At 47.3% G+C, this 25078-nt stretch overlaps 1 protein-coding gene across 4 annotated transcripts in view; it reads left to right on the plus strand.

Annotated features, from left to right (window-relative positions):
- Positions 1–531: 531 nt before the first annotated feature.
- PREX1 (phosphatidylinositol-3,4,5-trisphosphate dependent Rac exchange factor 1) overlaps positions 532–25078 on the plus strand; it is a 222185-nt gene continuing 197638 nt past the window's right edge. For 2 of the 4 annotated variants that reach the window (XM_043495591.1, XM_043495592.1), the window contains exon 1: positions 707–1117. In XM_043495591.1, the coding sequence (XP_043351526.1) occupies positions 965–1117 (153 nt within the window). In that variant the 5' untranslated portion in view covers positions 707–964. Of the gene's footprint in view, positions 1118–25078 lie in introns of all 4 variants that reach the window. The other 2 variants (XM_038369848.2, XM_038369847.2) reach the window with 2 other exon arrangements.

A 25078-nucleotide genomic window follows, 5' to 3' on the forward strand; every position in this document is an offset into this window, starting at 1 on the left:
TTGTATTTGCTTGTCTGTGTGTATTTTTGTTGCAATCTGTATGTGTGCATATATTTATCCCTCTCTTCATATTTGTGTCCTCTCGGTGTGTGTATTTCTTTGTGTGTGTGTTTATCTCGGCGTGTGTTTGTCCGTACAGATTTCTTTGGGGGTGTGTACGTATAGTTCTCTGAGTACAAACACATTCCTTTACTTATGAGTATTTCTCTCTGTAGCTGCGTACATCTGTGTGTCCCCGTGTATTTGTGTGTATTTCTCTGTTTGCGTGTTAGTCTCGCTGTATGTCTCTGTGGATATACTGGTTAGTCTGTGGGAGTTTCAGAGTAGCAGCCCTGTTAGTCTGTATTCGCAAAAAGAAAAGGAGGACTTGTGGCACTTTAGAGACTAACAAATTTATTAGAGCATAAGCTTTCGTGAGCTACAGCTCACTTCATCGGATGCATTACTGTGGGAGTGTGTGCGTGTGTATCGCTCCATGTGTATCTATGGGGATACTGACTTGTCTGTGGCTCTAGTTGTGCGAATTGCAGTCTCTGTGTGTCTGTCTCCCTCTCCCCTGCACTTGCACCACTGGCTGCGCCTTACCCCCTCTCTCCCCCCTCCTGCTTGCAGCTCTCGCCTCCGGAGCTGGGCTCAGGCCCCCTCCCTCTCCCCTCCTCCGCCCGCCTCCCTCCCTCCCTCCCTCCCTCCCTTGGCGCTGGGGCTTCCCTTTCCCCGCTCCATTCAGTGCTGCCCGCGCCGCGCGCTGCCGCCGCTGTCCCCGCCATGTCCCGGAGCCGAGCTCCCCCGGGCAGCCGGACCTTGTAGCCGGACAGAGCGCCCCCTTCCCGGGGCGGCTGCAGCGGGGGCTCTGTGCCCAGCAGCGCCAGGCACCGCACGGGGATGGAGGGAGCCTGAGCCGGCCACGGAGCAGGAAGAGCAGGCGGCACCAGCGCTCGCAGCCGGCTGGGGAGGCAACGGCACCATGGAAGCGCAGCCACCGGGGGGCCCCAGGGCCCCGGACCCCTGCGGCTTCCCTAAGGACTCCGACCGCCAGCTGCGCCTCCGCCTCTGCGTCCTCAGCGAGATCCTGGGCACCGAGCGGGACTATGTGGGCACCCTGCGCTTCCTGCAGTCGGTGAGTGCTGGGGTGCAGGGCGGGGGGCGCGGTTTCCAATGGGCACCGGCGCGGGGCAGGGGGAGCGCACAGCGCGTCCGGCCTGGGGGTCCCCAAGGCAGCGGGGCAGGGGGAGCGCACAGCGCGTCCGGCCTGGGGGTCCCCAAGGCAGCGGCGCGGGGCAGGGGGAGCGCACAGCGCGTCCGGCCTGGGGGTCCCCAAGGCAGCGGCGCGGGGCAGGGGGAGCGCACAGCGCGTCCGGCCTGGGGGTCCCCAAGGCAGCGGGGCAGGGGGAGCGCACAGCGCGTCCGGCCTGGGGGTCCCCAAGGCAGCGGGGCGGGGCAGGGGGAGCGCACAGCGCGTCCGGCCTGGGGGTCCCCAAGGCAGCGGGGCAGGGGGAGCGCACAGCGCGTCCGGCCTGGGGGTCCCCAAGGCAGCGGGGCAGGGGGAGCGCACAGCGCGTCCGGCCTGGGGGTCCCCAAGGCAGCGGCGCGGGGTAGCTGGGAGGACACATAGTAGTTCCAAGCTGGGGTCTGCCATGGGGCACGTGGATGGGCGCCTCCTATGCAGCCCTGCTGTGAGGTGTCCACGACATATGCACTCGCCTCCGGGGGGCAGCGAGGCGGCGAGTGGGTCCCAGGGATGGGGGGCACTTGGCGCAAGTGCCCAGTGGACGCTGCAGCTTTGCCGGTGTGTTTTTTACAGGATGCCGGTCGTGATGTTTACACACAGGCGCGTTCACAATGCTTGAGCGGGTTGCGCCGTTAAGGGTGTGGGTGTGTGGTGGGGCCGGGTGTGTGTGTGTGGTGTATGTGTCTGGTGGGGGGCGGCGAGGTGTGTGTGTGGTGGGGGCGTGTGGGGGGCGGGTGTGTGTGTGTGTGTGTGTGGTGTATGTTTGGTGGGGGGGCGGCGAGGTGTGTGTGTGGTGGGGGCGTGTGGGGGGCGGGGGTGTGTGTATGGGGTGTATGTCTGGTGGGGGGCGGCGAGGTGTGTGTGTGGTGGGGGCGGGGGGTGTGTGTGTATGGGGTGTATGTCTGGTGGGGGGCGGCGAGGTGTGTGTGTGGTGGGGCCGGGTGTGTGAATGTGGTGTATGTCTGGTGGGGCGGCGAGGTGTGTGTGTGGTGGGGGCGTGTGGGGGGCGGGGGTGTGTGTGTATGGGGTGTATGTCTGGTGGGGGGGCGGCGAGGTGTGTGTGTGGTGGGGGCGGGGGTGTGTGTGTATGGGGTGTATGTCTGGTGGGGGGCGGCGAGGTGTGTGTGTGGTGGGGGCGGGGGTGTGTGTGTATGGGGTGTATGTCTGGTGGGGGGCGGCGAGGTGTGTGTGTGGTGGGGCCGGGTGTGTGAATGTGGTGTATGTCTGGTGGGCGGCGAGGTGTGTGTGTGGTGGGGGCGTGTGGGGGGCGGGGGTGTGTGTGTATGGGGTGTATGTCTGGTGGGGGGCGGCGAGGTGTGTGTGTGGTGGGGGCGGGGGGGGTGTGTGTATGGGGTGTATGTCTGGTGGGGGGCGGCGAGGTGTGTGTGTGGTGGGGGCGGGGGGGTGTGTGTATGGGGTGTATGTCTGGTGGGGGGCGGCGAGGTGTGTGTGTGGTGGGGCCGGGTGTGTGTATGGGGTGTATGTCTGGTGGGGGGCGGCGAGGCGTGTGTGTGGTGGGGGCGTGTGGGGGGCGGGGGTGTGTGTGTATGGGGTGTATGTCTGGTGGGGGGCGGCGAGGTGTGTGTGTGGTGGGGCCGGGTGTGTGTATGGGGTGTATGTCTGGTGGGCGGCGAGGTGTGTGTGTGGTGGGGGCGTGTGGGGGGCGGGGGTGTGTGTGTATGGGGTGTATGTCTGGTGGGGGGCGGCGAGGCGTGTGTGTGGTGGGGGCGTGTGGGGGGCGGGGGGGTGTGGCGCGGTCGAAGGGGGGAGGCATGCGAGCGCTTCGGAAAGAGCGTTGCTATTAGCAGCAGAATTTTCTTTTAAACTCAGAAGACCCTTTAAGGCAGAGTGATCTAAATGCCTCCTTGTGTAGCCCACAGTCACAGGATCTGTGAGCGCTGCTCTCCAGCCTGGGGCGGAGCGGGAGGGGGATTCACGTCTGGTGGCTTGTAGGATAATGACGGGGACCTGTAGAAAAATGAGTCGTGTCCCTTTCGCTGTTGTTGAGAAGTGACTGTCTATTACACCCAGAGGGAAACTATCCCCGTTGCCTGGTTTTTACTGTAACGCTAAACATAACTATAGGAGTGGGGCAGGGTGTGTCTGTCTTCATAGAAAGAAAAGGAGGACTTGTGGCACCTTAGAGACTAACAAATTTATTAGAGCATAAGCTTTCGTGAGCTCTCACGAAAGCTTATGCTCTAATAAATTTGTTAGTCTCTAAGGTGCCACAAGTACTCCTTTTCTTTTTGAGAATACAGACTAACACAGCTGCTACTCTGAAACCTGTCTTCATAGAATATCAGTTACACCCTTCCCCTGAAATTATCCACCGACAAGTTCAGAAGTAAAAGCTCCATTTCTTTCTGTGTAGGTTATTCCCTGATAACCAGAAATTTCTACGCTGTACCGTTTTCTTTTTATTTTAACATCATCTTAATAAAATTTTTAAATCTGGACTTGGAATTCATCAGCATGCCACCACATTCCTGTGTAATTTAGTTAAAGGGCTTAATCGTTCATGTAAATAAGCAGAGAGAGAGAGAGAGAGACTAAATACACTGATTGCAGTAGATCAAGATGCACAGCTGGAGGAAGAATCCCTGCAGAGACCTCTAACAGATTGGAGGGGGCAGAAATTTTCTGTCTGGTGGATTCCTAGCCAGGTCCTAAATCCTGGACTCATCTAACTGACTTATACGCAGAACCCTTTCTCAGTTGGCGTTGTTGTTTTTTTATCAGTTTGGCTGCAGGGTTTTTCGGCATCTCCTAAGTGGCAAATTGCCTAAGATAAAAGATAAATGAAAAGACTGTGGTTGCTTTATGAGCTAGTACCTACTTAAATCCTACTTTTCTCTCACAAATGGTTGAACACAGGAAGAGTCTGTACATTTTGAAAGCTCCCAATTACAGTGTCAGTTTGCTTCATTTAAAAACACAATTCTATTTCAGTTTGATGAGCTTCTCTAAAATGCTACCAGTTGCAAAACTGCCCCCAGCCCCCAGACATAACAAAACAAAACATTTAGAGAAAAACTCCTCTGTCCTAAGCACTGAATTTGCGATTTTGTCATCTGCAGGCTGGAATGTCAGTCACTGGCATGATCCAGCTGAGTGTATTTTAGCTTCAACATGTACAGTTCAATGCCTATTCAGTCTCATTAGTGGGATTTTCATTTATTTTTAAAAAATAGCAAATTTATTTATTGTCAGTTTTCAGGACAGCAGTAGTGATTACTGTGACTTATGTAATGGAAGGGGGAAAACACTGACAAAGGCACTTTATTTCATTTTCACATTTCAGAACAGAGCAGCAGGCAGTCTCTGTCTTTCACCATGGTTCTGTGCCGTACAGGCTGCTGGGTGTTGATTGGCTTGGGTATTATCTTGGGAGGTTTGGTTGTTACATTATAATCTTACCCCACTGAAAAGTTTGAGTTTTAGTAATGCTATTTGAATCCAGGCCTGGAGGATGGATTAGACGACCTAACAGGTCTTTTCCACCTGTAGGCCCTGATTCAGGAAAGCACTTAAGCATGTGCTTAACTTTAAGCATGTGTTTAAGTGCTTAAGTTCTGTCCCGAGTAAGGATGATTTCCTGAATCATGGGCCTAGTTTTTATTGGTCAGATTCTGCCCTGGCTACCCCCTATGCATCCCCCTACAAATATTTGAATGGTATAAGCACCCATAAGGGAGAAGAATTATGTAGTGTGGAGCATGAAGGTAAAACTAGGAGTAATGGGGTGAAACATTAGGAGGATGATTAGGTATGAATATCCTATTAGGCTGTGGAATATCCTCTCCAGGGAAGTTGTGGAAGTTCCATGACTTGGTACTTTCAAAACTTGACTGCACAAGCTCTGAAAATACAAGAGCTGTAATACTCTAATTCTGGTTGTGGGGCTTGGAGTGGAGGTGAGTGGGAGGTGTTTAGTGGCCTGTGATATGCAAGAGGTCAGACTAGATGATCTGATGTTCCCTTCTGGCCTTAAACTCTATGTCTGTGACTCTAGTGCAGGGAACAATCTGCACTGGTTCCCAGGGGATGGATGAGTGACCCATTCGATCTTTTTCATCTTTAACATCTAGGATAATATGATCTGTGGAGTCAGTGAGATTGCATGGGGTTGTAGGGCAAGGATTTTGCTCTGTGGTTCTAATAAAAACAAGAGATGACCCTGTGCTCCCAAGTACAAATGCCTTGGTCCACTTTTTATTCCTGTTTCCTTTTTTTCCTTGGTCCTTTGATAGTATTGCTTAAGAACTGCTACTTCCCATCTGTGGATCTGATCCTCCACTGCCTGGCACTTTGTGTGACCAGTCATTTACCCCTGTGTAAAGTGAGCATAAACTGCTCCCATTCTGAGGAACGTACCCAGTAAACATCCAAGTATTGTTGAGGAAAATGTCAGGCTTCACTGGATGCTGTGAATTTTATTGCCATCAAGTGGATTTCTATATGCATTAGAAGTTACTGGCCCAACTGGAACAAAAGTCTGTGCAGTATTCTCACTGTGCAAACCCACAGAAACTTATTTCCCTTGTCTGAGGCCAACTTGTTCCTATCAGTGCTTAAGAGGAGAGACACAAGGGCAGGGGGAGCACAGTTCTCTTGGTTAATGACATTAAATATTAGTTTGATAAATACAAGAGGGCTAAATCCTGCCATCTTTATTCAGGCAAAATTATCAGTGGGAGTTTTTCTAAATAAGGACAACACAGATGGGCCTAGAAGGAGGTTAGGCAGAGGGAGTCGGTGCCCCCTGTTAAACATTCGCCATTCAAGCCCTAGTTCTCATTTAGTATTCTCAATAAACAATGTTTTAAAAAGCAAACAACACAATTCTATGGGTTTATTCACAGTGTTGACACAGCCATCTACCAGCAACCTCCTTGTCTTCCCTGGTAATGTAAAGGAATCTCATGGGTATTTGATGTTATGGATTTGCCAATAAATCAAAGTAACTAAGAGTATTTTTATCTCTTTTAGAAAGACTTGTATATGGTCATGTAGCAGTAAAGGGAAAGGATTTTTGTTTTTTTGGTGCTTCAAGACCTTTTCCCCCTAAGCTAGGTGGGGGTCCCTATACACACAGAGACCCAGCCTTTATTTGTTTTGTATGAAAGATTCTATGGCCTTTATTTTGCTTTCATGACTCAGTCAAGTGGACATCAAGGAAGTTATAGAATGGAGCGTCTTTTAGGTTCCCAACAAAAACTGTGACAATCACCACGGAAAACTGTTGGATTTTTTTCTCCTGGGGAATAAGAAGATGTACATTGAAAGGGGCATTTGATTTAAGTTGTCAAGCTTCAACTATTTATGTATCTAAATAAAATATATTTAATATTTAAAGTAACTGACCCAAAATAATCATATACATGAAATGCCAATGTCCTGTGTTATTGATAATACTTTAGAATCTAAGATTATTCAATCTGGCAAGATATAAAATATTTAATGAATTTTTCACCAGTTAGCCATTGGTTAACTTTTTGCATTTAATTGAGCTTTGGACAATGAAAAGAGTCTCTAGCCAGTTTTGTCCCTGTCTTGTCTTGTTTTTGGAACTCCAGAAGGTAGCATTATGTTATGTTTCAGAATCCTGGAGAGGGAGATTTATATAAAACCAACGACTTATCACATTTTTTTCAAGTTCTCACAAAAATGCTCCTATTCACTTTAATTCCACCAATTTTTTAAAACAATATCTAGATTTTCAACCTATCCTAAATCAATAGCACACCTTTAATGTCCTTTTAATTATCCTTCTGAGCCTGCAAAGCCTATAATTTCCTTACACTAAGGGCTACCACCCTGAATAAAAAGTCAAAGTTTTCTTCTGGGCAATCCACCACTAATGAACTATGGCAACGGATTTTATCATGAATGTGGATATGTATCATTGTATCACTTTTCTTATCTGCCTATCTGCTCCATACTCCTAAGCAGGCATGGTATTGCAATGTACAAGAATCCTGCTATGTAAGGCTACATCTGCACTACAAGCTAGAGGTGTGATTCTCAGTTTGCCTAGACATATTTGTGCTAGTGCTCACCAGGGCTAGCACACTGAAAGTAGTAGTGTAGCTGAGGTAACCTGGGCAGGGCTAACAGCAGCAAAGGCTAGTCACACTGCATATATATCCATGGAGTCAGACAGGTTTGTACTCAGTAGGGCTAGTCCCATGCTGCTTCTACCCATGCCATCCCGGCTACAGTGCTATTTTTAGTGCGCTAGCTCAGAGGAGAGCTAGCATGATTATGTCTACACAAGCTGGGAATCACATTAGTTCATAGTGTAGATGTAGCCATAAGCGTAAAGCATTAGACGATCAGGACCCTACCCTGCAAATACCTACATAACTAAACTTTACTTACACAAGTATAAGTTCATTGAAGCCATTTGTGGTGCAGATGGGATCAAAAGTTTCCATCAACAGCTCTTTAAACCATCAGTGAGGGAGAAGGTGAAAATCTGAGGATGCCAATGTAGTTAAAGGAATATTGGTCAAATAGGAGATAAAATGGAAAACATGTCAAAGGCTAATAGAACTTTACTGAAAGTTACCGATGGCAGAAGATGGGCTTCAGAGAGAGAATTTTATCCTGGGTGTCTGCTGAGATTGTAAACCATAAGAATTTTCAGAGTCTCCAGAACCTAAAGATTTAATTAATTTGTTCTATCACTGCTGCCTGTTTTAACTTTCTTCACTGTGATTTGGAAAGGCTTCTCGAGGTCCTTTGCTCTGTGTGACAAAATAAGAAGCTGTGATCAAGGGTTTGTGTGGAAATCCAATGATAATCTCAATCCGTTGCCCAGCTGGGTACATTCCAAACCCACCATCTCAGTTGACACTATGGCAGCCTTGCTGGCATTCCCACCAGAGGCCAAGAATGGAATAGATAATTTAGAATGGGCTATTGTCTTTGAGGCTGAGGCATGTTGGCCGGGCACTGCTATTGTTCATAGAATCATAGGACTGGAAGGGACCTCGAGAGGTCATCTAGTCCAATCCCCTGCACTCGTGGCAGGACTAAGTGTTATCTAGACCATCCCTGACAGGTGTTTGTCTAGCCTGCTCTTAAAAATCTCCAATGATAGTGATTCCACAACCTCCCTAGACAATGCATTCCAGTGCTTAACTATCCAGATGGTTAGAAAGTTTTTCCTAATGTCCAACTTAAACCTCCCTTGCTGCAATTTAAGTCCCTTGCTTCTTGTCCTATCCTCAGAGGTTAAGAAGAACAATTTTTCTCCCTCCTCCTTGTAACAACAACCTTTTATGTATTTGAAAATTGTTATCATGTCCCCTCTCAGTCTTCTCTTTTCCAGATTAAACAAACCCATTTTTTTCAATCTTCCTTCATAGGTCATATATTCTAGACTTTTAATCATTTTTATTGCTCTTCTCTGGACATTCTCCAATTTGTCCACATCTTTCCTGAAATGTGGTACCCAGAACTGACAAAATACTCCAGTTGAGACCTAATCAGCACAGAGTAGAGTGTCTCATGTCTTGCTTACAACACTCCTGCTAATACATCCCAGAATGATTGCTTTTTTGCAACAGTGTTACACTGTTGATTCATATGTAGCTTGTAATCCACTAAGAGCCCCAGATCCTTTTCTGCAGTACTCCTTCACAGGCAGTCATTTCCCAATTTGTATGTGTGCAACTGATTGTTCAGGCTGTACCTAGTCTGTGGATAAAGAGAAGTCTTCATTCGCCAGCATTGTCCATCTTAAAGCAGCACTAAAAATTAACTACCAAAGAAAAAGAAAACGAGAAAGCTGTGTTTGTTAGAGTGCTGTATATTCATTTCCAAAAATCCGTAATCAAAGCTGCAGCATTGCAATTATGAAGAGCCAGATATTTGGTAAGGGAGACCTGAAAGCCGGCTTAGAAATGCATTTGCAATTCCATGCATGCTCATTTACTATGACTCCAAGAGCAAACCAAATATTGCCCACAAATAGTTAGCTAGACATCGTTATTTACATGTTCATTCAGCCAGTTTGCCAGTGTAAACATCTGATCTCCATGTGGCACTGTGGTAACTACATGAATCCCATCTCCCACTGCAAATATAGGTACCCTATTGTATGCACATTTCTGTACACATCTTGAACTTCACTGAACATTGAGCCCTTATGCTTTTAGCTACCACAATTGTGCCTGAAATCAGGAAATTGCAAGGATATATGGCTAAGTTGTGCCCAACTTGTATGAAAATCTGGCTCCATGTTTCATCTTTGTAAAGTCAAATCACCAACTTGTAACATTTGACAGAATATACTTTCTGGTCATTATGAGCAACTGTTGTGTGTATTGCAGTGGCATGAGAATAATTTTTAAGTTAGACTGTCCCTATCTAAGGCAGGTTTCATGTAGGGTAAGTATTTGCACCTGGCCTATTTTTAGATCAAAGTATTACACAATCTTTTTTGATAGAATCTAGACATCTTTCTCCATTTTATCATATCTATCATTTGTGTAAATGTGATATGTTAGGATACGTGCCATCGCATAAATTAGCCCACATCCTACAGATTCAAAATATTTTTGTTCCGTAACCTGCAGAATTTTCTGTTGTTTGCTTTGCGTTGTAATTGATCTGGTATCTCTGAATTCTGCACTCCACCCATCTCAAGATGTAACAGGCAGAGATGTTTTTCATATTTTCACCAGCTTGTTTGCAGTCAGGAATAGTGCTTTGGGGTTCAGAGTAAAGAAAACAGCACATTTGTCTCTGAGGTATGGTATGATTTCCTGTCCTGCCCTGTTCTATGACTGTTTCGGGTTCAACAGATGCAGATAAGCTCTGCCTGCAGGAAGGCATACCCTGTCGTTTAGGTTACTGTTTCTTTGCTCTGAGGCAGCTAAAGGAGTAACTGGGGAGTGGAAGGGAGTGAGGAAAGGAACTCACTGGGAAAAGATCTAAATTAGCATTGCTGGCCTCTAGTTTCTGGGGATCAGTGCCATGTGCTTATGTATTGCTACACTGTGTGTGAGAGGCACTCAGGTTTATTTATTTTCCTTTTGAAAATCATTACCATTCTCAATATTGCTAACTCTTATGATTTTTTTGTGTGAGTCTCATATTCAGCATTGTTTTTAAAGCTCCAGCTCCTGGAGCTGCATAAATACATGGGAATCTCCACTTTCATTAAAAAAAAAGTTTCTAAACCTCCAGGTTGTGGAGAAAACTTGAAAATGTGAAGCGATAGCCCCCTTCCAGAAGGCAAAAGAAAAAACTACCAAGTGTATTATCCTTTTTTAAACCCCATGATTTTTTTAGGGGCCTGACTCATGGTGCTTGAACATTTGGGGTTGGCAATACTTCATTCTGTTAGTTAAAGAGATTTCCCTTCTCAGAAGAGTCCTCCCTTCCAGTCTGGGTAAGTTCCCAGCAAAAGTGACTGTTAAGGACTAGGGCTTAAAATGCTACAAAGGTGGCCACTGTAGTGGTTCACTATAGACACTGTAGACAGTATAGGTTTCAGAGTAGCAGCCGTGTTAGTCTGTATTCGCAAAAAGAAAAGGAGTACTTGTGGCACCTTAGAGACTAACAAATTTATTAGAGCATAAGCTTTCGTGAGCTACAGCTCACTTCATTCACAATGCATCCGATGAAGTGAGCTGTAGCTCACGAAAGCTTATGCTCTAATAAATTTGTTAGTCTCTAAGGTGCCACAAGTACTCCTTTTCTTTTTGTAGACAGTATAATCCACTTTCCTGAGAGATGGTAGCTAGGTTGATGGAAGAATTCTTCCATCGATTTTTCATTGTCTACATGAGAATTTAGATCAGCTCAGTTATGCCACTCAGGGTGTGGATTTTTCACACCCCTGACTGACATAGTTGAACCAACAGATAGAGAATCAGGGAGAGATTCGGGGCTGGTCTACACTGAAAACTTGCGGCGTGAGAAATCCACACCTCTGACAGGCATAGCTGTGCAGACCTAACCCCTGGTGTTGACAGTGCTAGTTACCACCTCTTGGGGAGGTGGATTAACTACAGCAATGGGAGAATGTTGCTGTAGGGAGTGTCTACACTGAAGCATTGCAGCTGTGTTGCTGTAGTGTTTTAGAGGTAGACATCCCCTCAAATCACTCTGGGTATGCAGAGGGTATGCAGAGAGAATGTCTGTAGGCAGCAGCCGAGCCATGGGAGGCAGTTTGCATTTTCCACTGCAGAAAGCAACCTGAATGTAGGGAATGAAACAAAAGCAATTAAAACCAGACAAACCAACCCCAGTGCAAACCCCTGTTTCTTCTTCAGTCAGTATCTTAGCTGATGTAAATCAGTGTAGCTCAGTTGAAGTCAGTGGAGCTCCAGCAGTTTTCTCCTGCTGAGGATCTGGCTCATAATGTCCTAGCAGCGATGAAAGGGTTATTAGGTAAAAAGGATAGGGTAAACCCTTCCCCTCCCCCCTGCTGAATTGTGGTACCAAAGATAAAAGAGGTGTACTTCCGAAGTGTGCACTAGCATGTCTGAAAGGGAGGAGAAAGAGAATGGAAGGGATTAGCTTTTTCCCATGGTATCTTCATGCCTTTCAGATGTTTCCAGAGCCTCCTGTGGAACTCATCTTTTGTAGTTCAGAGCATCATACTCCAGAGGCTGATTCGTGTTGATGTTAATGACACTGAGCTCTCTGTGTGCCATGGAGCTGAGAGATCCCTACTGTTTTTACTTGTTTCGGTGTGTCAGTAAGCGGCTTCCTCTCACTCTCTTTCTACAGCATAGATTGGAAGGCAACAGCATATAGTCTAAAGGAGAGGTAGTCAATTATTTTTTGTCTAGATCCAAATTTCTTGATCAAGGTATAGACAAAGTGCAGACTCCAGAGAAACATTTTTCGATACAGCAATAGCAATAATAATAATAATAATAATAATGAGTAAATAAGTAAAAAGATTTTGTAGTCCGTTCAAAAGCGTCTGTGTCCGGATTTGGCCCGCAGTCTGCCTACTGACTGCCCCTGGTCTAAAGGGTTAGAACAGGAGATTGTGAACCAGGAATGCAGGGTTCTCTTTTTGATTCTGCTAATGGCTTGTTCTGAGGTGTTGGTAAGGGTGTCTCCATCTGCAAAATGGGGTGAATAATACCGACCTCAAGGGGTGCTGTGAGACTTTGTTAATTAAGAGGAGTAAAGGTGCTGCAGGTGTCTTGGGTGAAGGGAGCCGTGTAATTACCATGTATTATTACTGCTTTCTAATAAAGTCTCCTTTACTGCATAGACATGATGGATAGAATAGCAGAGCCCTGCCTACCGCAGAGCATAGATTTGACCAGATACATCCTATTCTGTTCACTACAATCTGCCCAGAACTGATCTCAGACTGCTCAGCTCATGGTATTGGGGACTGCGGATTGGTCCATAAGGAGCCAAAAAGTCAGCCAAAGGGACATTTAAACTGGGATGGGGGTTATTTCACAGAATGCAGCTTGGAAAACTCTCTTCTTTTTTTTTATTTGCTGTTATAAACAGTAGATGGCACATGGATGGAGCCCTAAGAGCTCACTCAGGGTCTGATTGGTAGATGCTCTAAGCACCCAGAACTCCAGTTGAAGGCAAGGTGAACTATAGGTGCTCAGCACCTCTGAAGACCAGGCCATCATCTGTTAATCTGAGTGACCAAATGGAGCAGGCCCTGCACTTGAGATGCCATCTCAAGTGTGATGCAAGGGGCTGTGCCCAGCTCACCCTGCCCTACCACACCTTCCTGCATAAACAGGACTGAAGGGAAGAGAACTGGAACCCCTAATTCTACTGAGCTGCATACAGCCCATGGGACCATTGCATGCTAAAAACCCCTGAACTAATTGTTGTGTACAGCTCATTTGTCACCAGTTCACTACCAGACATGCTAGTTTGGTGCGGATTAACCCGTCATTTCTCTTGTTCTTGGTTCATTCCAGCCCAATGCAGGAATGACCCTTGTTGTGGTTTATCTCAAACCCACTGTCCTTGTGCTAGGATCAAGGTGTCTCAGCAGAATATAGTTCTGCTGTGTGCCTGAAGACCATTAACCAGCAATCTGCCCTTTTGCCATTCAATCCTTCCCCTCGCTACAAGGATGACAGTGGTTTGACCATGTGTCATTATAAGGGGGCAGGGAGCAGAGAATTGTTCTATGGTTTCCCAGCCACTCTGGTGCCTCTGCAACTAATCTCCTTTTCAGAAGCAGCATAGCAGCAGGGTGAGTGCAAGTGAGGGGCAGAGACCCTGGGCTCTGACAGGAAAGGACCTGTGGATAGAAAAATAAAACAAACCACTAATAGTGAAGATGTTTCTGGCTCCCTTCCCTGGCACATGGTTTGAGTGAACCCCCTCTGCCTATATGGCTGAAGGCAGGGAACACCCAATCCCTGGCTTTGCATGATGGGAAACTGGTTGTTATCCATTAAGAATATTTTGCTTTCTATAGATAACGAGAGGGATTACATTTTTCCTACGAAAAAAGAAAAGGAGGACTTGTGGCACCTTAGAGACTAACAAATTTATTTGGGCATAAGCTTTCATGAGATACAGCTCACTTCATTGGATGAATCCGATGAAGTGAGCTGTAGCTCACGAAAGCTTATGCTCAAATAAATTTGTTAGTCTCTAAGGTGTCACAAGTCCTCCTTTTCTTTTTGCGAATACAACCTAACACGGCAGCTGCTCTGAAACCTGTCATTTTTCCTGCGCTTTCAAATGTGCTTATTATTCTTCATCTCCTGCCCTAAACTGGTTACCATTGCTGTGTGCTATGAGCAGAGGTGATGCATATTGGGTGAGCTATGTGATCCTGTAATTTTTATATATATCATAGCAAATCAGTCATGTTTTTAAAAGGCCTACTCTGTTTTTGTGGGCACAGATTTTGCACCTACAATTTTAAGACAGTTTATTGCTTGTGCCAGTGCTAGCATTGTAGATGTGTGAGTGTCTGGTTTGCAGCAGCATTCCAGTACTTAGACATACAGGGTGAGATTCTGTGTTGTGCTGCTAGGTACAACATAGATCTCACAGCTCCGGGGGAAGGGGCTAAGGCAACTTTAAGCCACTTTTGTTCTCTCCTGAGCCAGAGGTTGGAGGGGCCCTGGTGTAACTTAGTCTGGGGTTGTCCATATTACAGCAGCCTCCTGGGGCTGCCCTATGGGCTGTCGCCCAGCGCAGAATGTGTGCAGCACTATGGGCTGTAGCCTGTAATGGAGGAATCGTCCCCTGACTTTTAAGACCTTTTTATGCTGCTCCAGCCCTTCCATCTGGCATGAAGGGGCCAGAGTGGGGAGGAAGATTTCATCCTGAACTGGGAGAATTTGCAGCCACAGTTAAATGTGGTCAGAAAAGCACATCTGCAAAAGTTGGGTTCCCTTTTCAAGGTCATCTCCTTAAACTGTACTTGTCTTTGTCTCACCTGCCCTCAGTGCTATCTGCAAAACGTAGCATTTGACGTATTAAGGCAGGGGTGGCCAATCTGAGCCTGAGAAGGAGCCAGAATTTACCAATGTACGTTGCTAAAGAGCCACAATAATATGTCAGCATCCCCCCATCAGCTTCTCCCTGCCTCCCAACCACCAGCAGCCTCGCGATCAGCGATCAGCGCCTCCCCATCCCTCCCCATGCTTCCCGATCAGCTGTTTTGTGGTGTGCAGGAGGCTGTGAGTGAGAAGGGAGGAGCAAGAGCATAGCAGGCTCAGAGGAAGGAGTGGAGTGGAGGCAGAGCTAGGGGTTGAGCAGTGAGCACCCCCTGGCACATTGGAAAGTTGGGGCCTGTAGCTTCAGCCCCAGAGTCGGTGCCTATACAAGGAGCCGCATATTAACTTCTTTAGAGCCGCATGTAACTCTGGAGCCACAGGTTGGCCACCCCTGTTTTAAGGAGTAGAGTGCTCCCCAGTGAAGTGTGTCTGTACTCATCCAAATGCGTCTGGGTGACAGGTGAAGCCTGTCAAAGTAGCAGCTAAAAAATAAACAATTTCTGGTGCCTGCCTGTTGTTTCCCTTCAGGCAGTTTGAAGAAAATATAAGAGAACTGAAAACAAGGATAGTTTCTGAAATTCCCAGCTCCTCCTGACATCTTGGGTTTTTCTCTTCATCCTGGGAGCTGGGTTCTTTATCTGAGCTCAGTTTTTTCTTGGCAGATGCCTTACAGCAGCCGTCACAACCGTTTTTCAAATGTGAGATGTAACTGCTGTGGCTCTTGGAATCTGTTGTCCAGTGTCAGAAGGTCTATGTGGGTTGCCAGTTGAGAAATCAGCTGAAACACATTGATGGCCCAGATATGTTCTGCTACTCCCCATAGCTTTGACCTCCATCAAGGACCATCACCACCTTCCGCACCACAAAAATTAAATCCAGTAATGGAGAAGAGCAGAAGTTTTGCAGAGACCTCATTTGACCTCTGAGTTCTTGCCTGACTCAGGCGCTGCCGATGGCAGTGACCTGGCTCATTTGCTCCTCATATTCTTCCAGTTCCTGTGTATGAGCCTTAGCAGATAAAACCATAGGCGCCGGCTTCCAACTTTCCCTGAGGGTGCTCAACCCCCACTCAGTCCCAGGCCCTGCCCCCACTCCACCTTTCCCCCAAACCCTCACCCCTGCCACGCCTCTTCCCGTCCAGTTCCACCCTCTCCCCCGAGTGTGCCCCGTCCCCACTCCTCCTCCTCCCTCCCAGCTTCTCCTGCACACCACGGAACATCTGCGGCGGGTGGGAGGCACTAGGAGGGATGGGGAGGCGTTGATCAGTGGGGCCCCCAGTGAGTGGGAGGTGCTGGAGGGAAGGGGAGGAGCATGGCTGCTGGTGGCTTCCACAGATTCTGCTATTTTGGAGAGACTTTTGATTTGCAAGTAACAGTTTTCATGATGGCAAAAAATCTGTCTTATCAGGGAAATCTCTGTTGTCTACATGGCATGATGGTTCCTCTGCAGCTGACTTTCAGCTGTGAAAAAGCCAGAGCCTTTTGTTTTGTGCTTTGGATGACAGGAAAGAATGTGCAGTTCATTAGTGCTGCCCACTTACTCCCAACCTCTTTGTATTGTGGTGGGACACTTAATCCGTGTTTACACAGCAGTATTTCTGTTAAATGCCCTGAACTGACAGAATTGCTAAATGCCTTCATTAATATAATCAGTTAGGTGATGCTGTTTTAGGGCACATGAAGGCCAGTTGGATTAAAGAGCTAAAAAGCAGGGGCAGGGCACAGTCATCATCTTGGATTTTCACTGTTGTTTTCATCCTCTGGGGCTGGGGTGGTTGCTGTCCATCCATTTCCAGTTTTCCCCTGTAATTTACATTATGTGCTTCAGCTCACACTAAAGCAACCATCCTTCTGTCCACAGAGCATGGGCTGGAACTATGATCCCCTTCTGGAGCTCCCTTTGTGTCAATCCTTATTTATTTGCAAGGGTTGCCTTTTAGTATCTGAAGTGTTCCTGGGGATGAGTGCAACATTCCAAGCCCCTAGAGTCAGAGGCTGGGGCCGGGGATTGAAATGCCCAACAATGTCAGTTCTTAATCAGCCACAAAGCCAGAAGCAGTGCAACGTGGTCTCTCTTATGTAGGGGATGAGTTTGCTGCCTTTGCAGCTCTCCCATTCCCTGCTGGACCATAAGTTGAGGCCTGGTCTCTGGAGTGCATCCAGCATTGTAGTTGCGACCTGAGCAGAATCGGGAACTTGCATCTAGCTGCAGATCAAAGGCCTGACTGGGACCTCAGCCTTGCCTCCTGTGGATGTGAGTGAGTCACGCTGCTAGGGAGAGTCAAACTGGTGGCAGAACTGGATGGCAAAAGAACCCCCAGGAGGTGTCATTGTTCAAAATGCCTTGCTGATGATCATTCCCTCCTTCCCCCGCTGTAGAAGCCACTTTCTTGGTGAGGCCTCAGGAACCCTTTGAACTGCAGATGCCAACACCAGAGTGAGAGAAAACAGCTCTGTGGCTGTGCTTCTTCCCTCTTCCTCTGGGAAGTGCAGAGCCCTCCTCATTAGGAGAATAACCCCCTGCTTACACAGCTGATAGCCAGATGTCAGACCATAAGATAGTGATTGCCAGCAGCTGACTGGCAGCTCTGATAGGCCACTGGAAGCCTGATGACAGAAAGACGGGGTCTGACCCCTCTTCTCCAGCACCACTCTGCAGCACAGGGACTTATGAACTGGTTGGCAGCCTGACTGTGCGATGCAGAGCACAGCTGCAGCCCTCCACTTCCTTTATTGCTTTGATTATGGAAGAGGCAGTCGATTTCTGCACCTCAGAATCATTTTCGGATTAGGCCAGGTTTCCCAAGGCGATGTTGGAGAGGGCATGGAGTGTTGAGCTGTGGAACCATTTATGTTCATTTAAGCTTTTGGTTGCTTAGTGGACTGGAGCTTATCAACGTTCTGCAGCAGGTCATTACTGAGGGACCATATCAACTACACAGAGGAGCCTGATTCATCCTTGCTGTAACTCCATTGACTTCAGTGGCCCAGAGGGTAAAATTTCAGCTAGTCTCAAGCTGGCCTCCATTTTTGCACTCCCAGTTTTGCATGTGCAGATCCCTGATCTGTGCAGACAGGTTGTGTTGTGCCTCCCAAAGTGTCTAGTTTGCCTGTGTAAAATGGATGCACATCCACTTTTTTAGGCACTGTCATTTATTCCTGCAAAAACAGAGGCTGATTGCTGTTCAGCTGGCCTCAAAAGCTGCACTCAACAAAGAGAGGGGCTATGCTTTACATCCAGACAATTGAGCTTTTTTTTTTCCCTGTGAGTCATCAGTTGTTCAGTTGCCAGTGTTTAGGGACACATTTTCCAAGGCTCCATATAGTCCACGTTAGGAGCATAGCTATCTGATTTGGGCATGCAATTGGATGCATGAGTAAATGTTTTGCTTGCACTAATCAGAGTGCTGGAGGAAGTGTAACCCACACACCTCCTGGGTGTGGTATTCTGTCCCATCTAGTGGCCCCGAGACCACTTAGAGAGGTAAAATGAGTCTGCTCTACAGCGTTAGCTAACAAGCAGTTGGCTTTTAGCTTGTGCAGTATAGTCTCATGCAGTAAGCTCCAGAGGCCCCAGGTTCAATCCCGCCCACTGACGACCGGGGTCTGTTGGCATTACAGAAGCACTTGATATTGCAGGACCTCATGGGTTGAGTGGCACAGGCCCACCTCCTTCCAGTTGCTGTATCCTGCACATAAGTGCTACTTCTGAGAGTGTTCTGCCAGTGTGCCTCAGGCCCGCCCAAGAGAGACTACTTCTACATAGAAGAAGATAGCCCAGTCTTTATGCCTATTGATCCTCACTGCTGAGACTGCCAACATGATGTGGACATGAAACAGATTGAAACCAAACCCATTTTACATAGGGGCCACTGAATGACCAACAGATGTTAACTACGGAACTGAGTTTGAAGCAGGGTCCTATAGATAAACTCTAAATCCCCTGAGATATCAAGTTGTCCACAATAAATCATTCTAAGGCTGGTGCTGTCATCCTGACAGTGTTGCGTGGCTGCTGTTAAAGGCCCTCTAGCATTGCTTTAGGAAATGCTTGTGGTAACTCTTGGTGACTCCTGATGGGATATAGGAGGAAAATGCTTATCTGGAAAGACAGAGAGTGGCATGAAGAATTGTGTTGTGGCTTTTCCAGCAGCCTGGATAAGGAAACACGAAGGGTCTCCAGAATGGGTTGTGAGGGTGACGGGAGTTCCCTGTTCTGGAGAGAGGACTCTAATTGGTAGGGGCCAAGGCTTAGGAATGGAGTGCTAATAAGGGGTCTGCACTTTACTGCATTCTTATCTCAGCTAGGTGGGTGAGTTTCAGTGATGCAGCAAAGAGCCTCTGGCCCTATGGGATTCGCTGCCTAATCTGACTATGAATTCATCACCTCACTGGAGCCATTTGCTCCGAGTGTTGTTACTGGGTGGTGAGGTATCTGCCTTTCCTTTGGAGGGGCAGATACAGAAAGTTGTAAAACTTTTGATCTTGCAAAAATGCTGCGCTCTCTGTGGGACGTAGCTAGCAAAAATCTAGTCAAAGTTGTTGGTGGCATTCATGGAGCAGCTGCAGACAGTGGAGCGCTGCCTCTCAGACTAAGAAACAAGCACTGAATGATGGGATCGTATCATAAGCAGGTTTGGCATTACGAGTAGCAGCTGCAGTACTTTCAGATGCAAAATGCCACATTCCCAGATCTGTGTGCCAACCTCAGCCCAGCCCTCCAGAGCAGGTACCCCAGAATGAGAGTCGCACTGACAGTAGAGCAGCGAGTGGCGATTACTCGTGGAAGATTGCAATGCTGGACTGCTGCCAGTCAGTTGGACATCAATTTGGAGTTGAAAAATCCACAGTGGGTCGGGCTGTTGTAACACAGGTGTGCAGGGCCATTAATTGTCTCCTGCCAGGCAGGACTGAGGTGGAGCAGCTGTCTGATGCATTTTAACAGCCAGGTACAAGGGCTATTAGAAGAGCTCAATACGGAGCTCTGCAGCCAGCAGCCACAGTAATGTGGTGTAGTGGGCATGAAACAAGCATTGGGCAATGGCACTGAATGCTGGCACTGCTTTCCACAGGTTGTGGTGGTTTTGGCTGAAATCTCCCTCTTGAGGTAACAAAGCCCAGAGAGCACAGCTGCTGTTGGCATCCCAAAGTCACCTGGGCCCATATGTTGCTAGCCTGTTTACTGCAATGGTGCCTGCAGAAGTGATCCCAGAGTGGCATGGGAAAGTGTCCTACTGCGGCGGAAGAAATAAGGCAGCCCTACCCAGAAACCTTTGGTGCCGGATTGCAGAGTACCTCCATGAATGTTTCATCAAGATCTCTCAGGAGGATTCATGGGACATCCCTGTGTACATAAACAAGCTACACAGCATGCCCGCTCCCCCGTCTAACTCTACACGGGAATGGAAAGCAGATAACAGCTCCACCTCTATTTGTTGTACCCGCTGCCTCTTCTAGTATGAGTACATTACTAGAAAGTCGATAGCTGTGTCCTGCTGTGTTGGCATCGGGCGCCATCAGTACATTTAACATTGTAATGAGAAATGCCTTCGCACATTTACCTGAGATCCCTTCCCCTGCATCAGGCTCACCTATGCTTGACTGACTGGACGTAGTGGAGTCTCAGACAGGTCCTGACTCACATCATAGCTGGACTCCCCCAGTCGCATGACCCCCCTCCTCCTCGCTGTTCATGGCAGAGGCCTGGGAGGTATCCATGGGGGTGGTGATGGGGTCTCCGCCAAGTATGGCAGACAGCTTGTTGGAAAAGTGGCAGGTCTGCAGCTCAGCACCGGATTGACTGATGGCCTCCCTGGTTTTCTGCTATGCCTGCTGCAGTTCCTTCACTTTCATGAGGAACTGCTGCTGATCCCTGTCATACTCTTATGCCATCTGCTCATAGATGTCAATGTTTCTATGACTGCTTTGTCGCTGTGCCTGCCCAGCCTCTTCTCCCCACAGGTCCAGGAGAGCCAATACCTCCTGTCTATTCCAGGCAGGACCACCTCTGGAGCATGTAGCTGGCATAGTCCACTGGGAAGTTGCATAAACAAGGAAGAGATCCTAGGTGTGCTCACCAAGCTGGGCAATCAGGAAAAAGCATTTCAAAAATTCATAGGTTTTTTTAAGGGGGGGTGTGGCTTCCGGTCTCCATAACCCCTGGGCAGTGTAGTTCACAACTGTGACCAGAGCGGTCAGTGTCGGGCATTGTGGGACAGCTGCTGGAGGACTGTTAGGGTTGACATAAGTCACACCCTGTCTACACTCGCACTGTGTCAACCTAAGTATATCAACCCTGGCTCGATGCCATTCAAGGAGGTGGTGTTACTGAGTTGCCATAATGGGGTGCTTACATCGGCAGGAGACATATTGAAATGTAGACATATGCACAGCTAGCTTTATACAACACAGCTTACATTGACCTAATTTTGTAGTGTAAACCAGGCCTGAAACAAGATTGAATAACAGACAGGTCTCCTTTGCCTTCATGGTTCATAATTCTTCCCCTGTGTGTCCTAGAAGTGAAATAGTCAAGGTCCTTTGATAAACTACATTGGGCTCATCCATTGTGTCCAATCTGCCCTCCACGAAAGCATCATGTTCCCTGCTGCGGTGGTTCTTCTTGTGTCTCTGCAAGTACTGGCAGATCGTGCGCCCTGTGTTTGCAATGCTCATGACAATAGTGCAGAGCTGTGCAGACTCCACCTTCCTGTCAGGGATGGCTGACAGCGAGAAGGGCCATGTGGGTTTGTGGGATTTTTAAAAAAGGCGCAAAAATTATGGGATAGGGAAAGTTGCACGACAGAAACTTAACCCCTCTGTCCCAGTCACTCCTGCACAACCTGTTTCTGCCTCACCATGCATTGCCCAAATTTCCCAACAGACTGTACTGGGTGAGGGTGATACTTACTCATGGTGCAGCACACTGGCATTGACACAAGCACCCCTGGTGAGTACAGTGCTGGCAGACAGAGTCACGTGTGCACACACACAAGTGATAGATTGACTGTGGCGGCTTTAACTTGTATCAACCAAAGTTTGTAGGGTAGGCATGACCTTTTATAGCAGTGGTCAATGCTCTGTATTGCTGAGTAAGAGGCATAAATTCCTTTCCCAGCCTTGGGGTGTTTTGTGAACATAGGAGCAGTAGGATTGGGATTATTTCTCAGAGGCCTATTTTCCATAACTAGTCCTGATCTCTGCTTGTTCTGTGGCTGGTATTATTTCCATGATTTGTTGCCGTGTGGGAATTTTGGGTTTGAGTTCTGGTCCCTGACCGGAGGGTTAGGTTTTTCCTGGCTTCCATAGCTAATTTCTGGCATTACTAACACTACCACCTTCCTCCTCCCAGGGGCCAGGTCTCTTACTGATATGCTTGGATGAGAGGAGATGGGAAGAGAATGCAGATGATCTGGGCCAGGGCTAGATCAAGACAGAGTGAGCGGGACCAGATTCTTCTTTCAGAGAATTCAGATTGACTGTGGTTGGCTCGTTCTGAAAGTCATTACCAGTGTCTGTGAGCTGGGATGTGGATCTTTCACATCAAACTCTGCCTGGGATCATCTGTCAGTTCCCCATCCCTTTTATTTTATCAAGGGAAATCAGAGGCTTTGAATGATCATTGCTGGGCATCCACATGTTGTCACTTGAGCTGGATGCCCGAATGGGGCTCTGTGTGTCATCTCAACAGCTGTCTGTGCTCAGACGTAGGGTGAGGCTGGGAGTGGCTTGGGGTGAGGAAGAGGTTATGTCAAGACGCTTACAGAAAAAGGAAAGAACAACAGGGGAACATTTCCCAAGAAAGGTTTCAGAGTAGCAGCCGTGTTAGTCTGTATTCGCAAAAAGAAAAGGAGTACTTGTGGCACTTTAGCGACTAACAAATTTATTAGAGCATAAGCTTTCGTGAGCTACAGCTCACTTCGATGAAAGTGAGCTGTAGCTCACGAAAGCTTATGCTCTAATAAATTTGTTAGTCTCTAAGGTGCCACAAGTACTCCTTTTCTATTTCCCAAGAAAGCTTCAGAGTTGCATCTGATGTGAACTTGCAACGGATTGAGGCGTGATCCTTCAGAGAAACAGAAAAGAGGTGGATCAGAAATCCCAGGACTTGGCCCCTTTGCTACCTTCAGATATAAACAAGGCACTGCACATGCAAACATTCCTATAGTGTACCCTATCCGTGCCTGTGCCTGGCTATTGGCCAAATAAAGCTGAGAGGCCAAGTGGCCCGAACAGTTGAACTGCATTGAACAGAGCAAATCAGTGTTGCAGGCTATTTGGGCAGAAAGGTGCTCTCTTCTCTAGACACTTTGCCTGGGTGGTGGAATTCACTGCAGGGCACAGGGTTTGTACAAAGCCCTTTTGGACCATTTAAGTCCTATTAAGTCCTTAATGTGGATCTTCAGTGTTGCATTGAGACTTGTGCAGGCCCTGTACACAGGGCTTAATTTCTGCCGTGGGGTACAGTTTAAGCACAGCTCACCTTTATATTTAGAATCTTCACAAGCTGTGTCCGGGGGAAATAGCAGCAGGTGTCATCAGTCACTGCAGCCTGGAGGGTGAGGTGAACTGTGCTGATACTGCACTGCAGGACATATAACCGAATGCAGAATTTCATGTCACAGGCTCTGGTTTAAAATGCATCTGGACTTGTAACTGGGCCAGACCTACAGCTTTGCCTCTAGGCTGAGAGTCTGAGCTTTCCAGTGTACCCACACTCCAGGCTTACCATTGCCTCTCCAGTGACCTGCAAAGACTTTGCACAAGCTCTGAAGGAAGAAAGTCCCATCCCACACATTTTTTACATCTTCTCACATTTCTCCTTTTCTATGCTTGCCATTGGTACCAACACTATACGCAGAACATTCCAAAGTAACCATCGTTCAGAGATAGAGGGCAGGGGGAAGAGAGATTTTGAAAGAAAAATGAACCGATGAAGCTGCAACAGAGGAGAAAGCTCTTGTACTAAGAGTAACCAGAAAGGAGGTTGATTCTGGATGAATGGAAGGAGTAGGAAGGGAGAGAGGAGATCTGTGAGATTACTGGAGTAAGTAGATGGATGGCAATGGAAGCATTTAATAAAGCCTTTTGCTATTCATTAATTATTATGGTGTCCTATAAAAACTCAGCTGTGAGCAAGTCCAAGTATTACAATCTTAGAAGTTGCATATGGTTTTTCTATTTTATTACTTTATTTTCTGTACGTTTGCCAAGCCAGATAAAGCTCTGTATAGTTTTACACAGTGAACAAAACATTCCCTGAAGAAAGACAATTTTTTTCAGCTGTCAAATATTTCAAGGAAGACAATGTTAATGTGATCAGCTGCAGGTTGATTCTGAGCTGGTGAGCAGCTCAGGTTGACAAAGCTTTGCCTTGTGGGAGGGTCTGTGTTGGAATGAAGGGTTTCAGTAATCTACTGAGACTACATTAGAAGCAGCAAAACAAACAAACAAACCAACCCCCGAACAATGTTTTGGATAAAATCCATCTCTGAGACCAGCATGGTAGAATTTATCCCCAATATTCTGGTCTCCTTATGGGCTCAATCCTGAGCAGTGTGAAAGCCAGTGGGAGTTGAGGGAGCTCAGCCCCTGTCAAGAGGTGCCTAGCACCCTTCAGAATCATGTGTGCAGATGGCAAGCACTGTCATCTGCAAGGCACATCAGACACTTTTACTTTGAACTCTGTTTCCTTCCTCCATTTAAAAACAGCTTAATAAGTATTTTGACATAAAATACGGCCAGAAGCAACAACTGTTAGTCTGACTGTGCCTGTTGTGTGTGTCATGGAGGGTTTCTTTTGCACAACAAAGGAACATTACATCTTTCGTAAGCGATTGCACAAGAAAAAAGCCACAATATTTGGAAAGTAAAGTATGAATCAAAATTTTACTTCAGTACAGCCAGAGGAACTGAAATTTGCAACCCGGCAGCAAGAATTAAACTGCAGTGGCAGCAGTTGCTGGGTCCAGGTGGTGTGTGTTTGGAGACAGTGCTTTATGACATCTGTTTTCCTTTAATGTGGTTCTGGGTGTGCTGTCAGGCAGAGTGATATCAGGAAACAGTTTAGCCCAGTGGAAAAAAAAATCCCAGAAAAGTCACTTACAGAAGAACATTTGGCTTTGAAGTACAAAAGACAGATTGCTACTTTGCATTTATGCAGCACTTTTTCATCTGTACCTCTCCATGATGCAAAAGCATTGAGGAACAGATAGAGAGACTGAGGCCCAGACAGGTGAAGGGATTTGCCTAAAAGCCACACAGGCAGGCAGTGGCAGAGCTGGGAATAGAACCCAAGTCTCCTGGCCCCTTGTTCCTGGACCCCTTTACAGGAAACTAAGCAGAACAAACAGCAGAACACAAACTTTTGCCCC

This window comes from Dermochelys coriacea, chromosome 13, assembly GCF_009764565.3.
Source record: "Dermochelys coriacea isolate rDerCor1 chromosome 13, rDerCor1.pri.v4, whole genome shotgun sequence".
Taxonomy (NCBI): Eukaryota; Metazoa; Chordata; order Testudines; family Dermochelyidae; genus Dermochelys; species Dermochelys coriacea.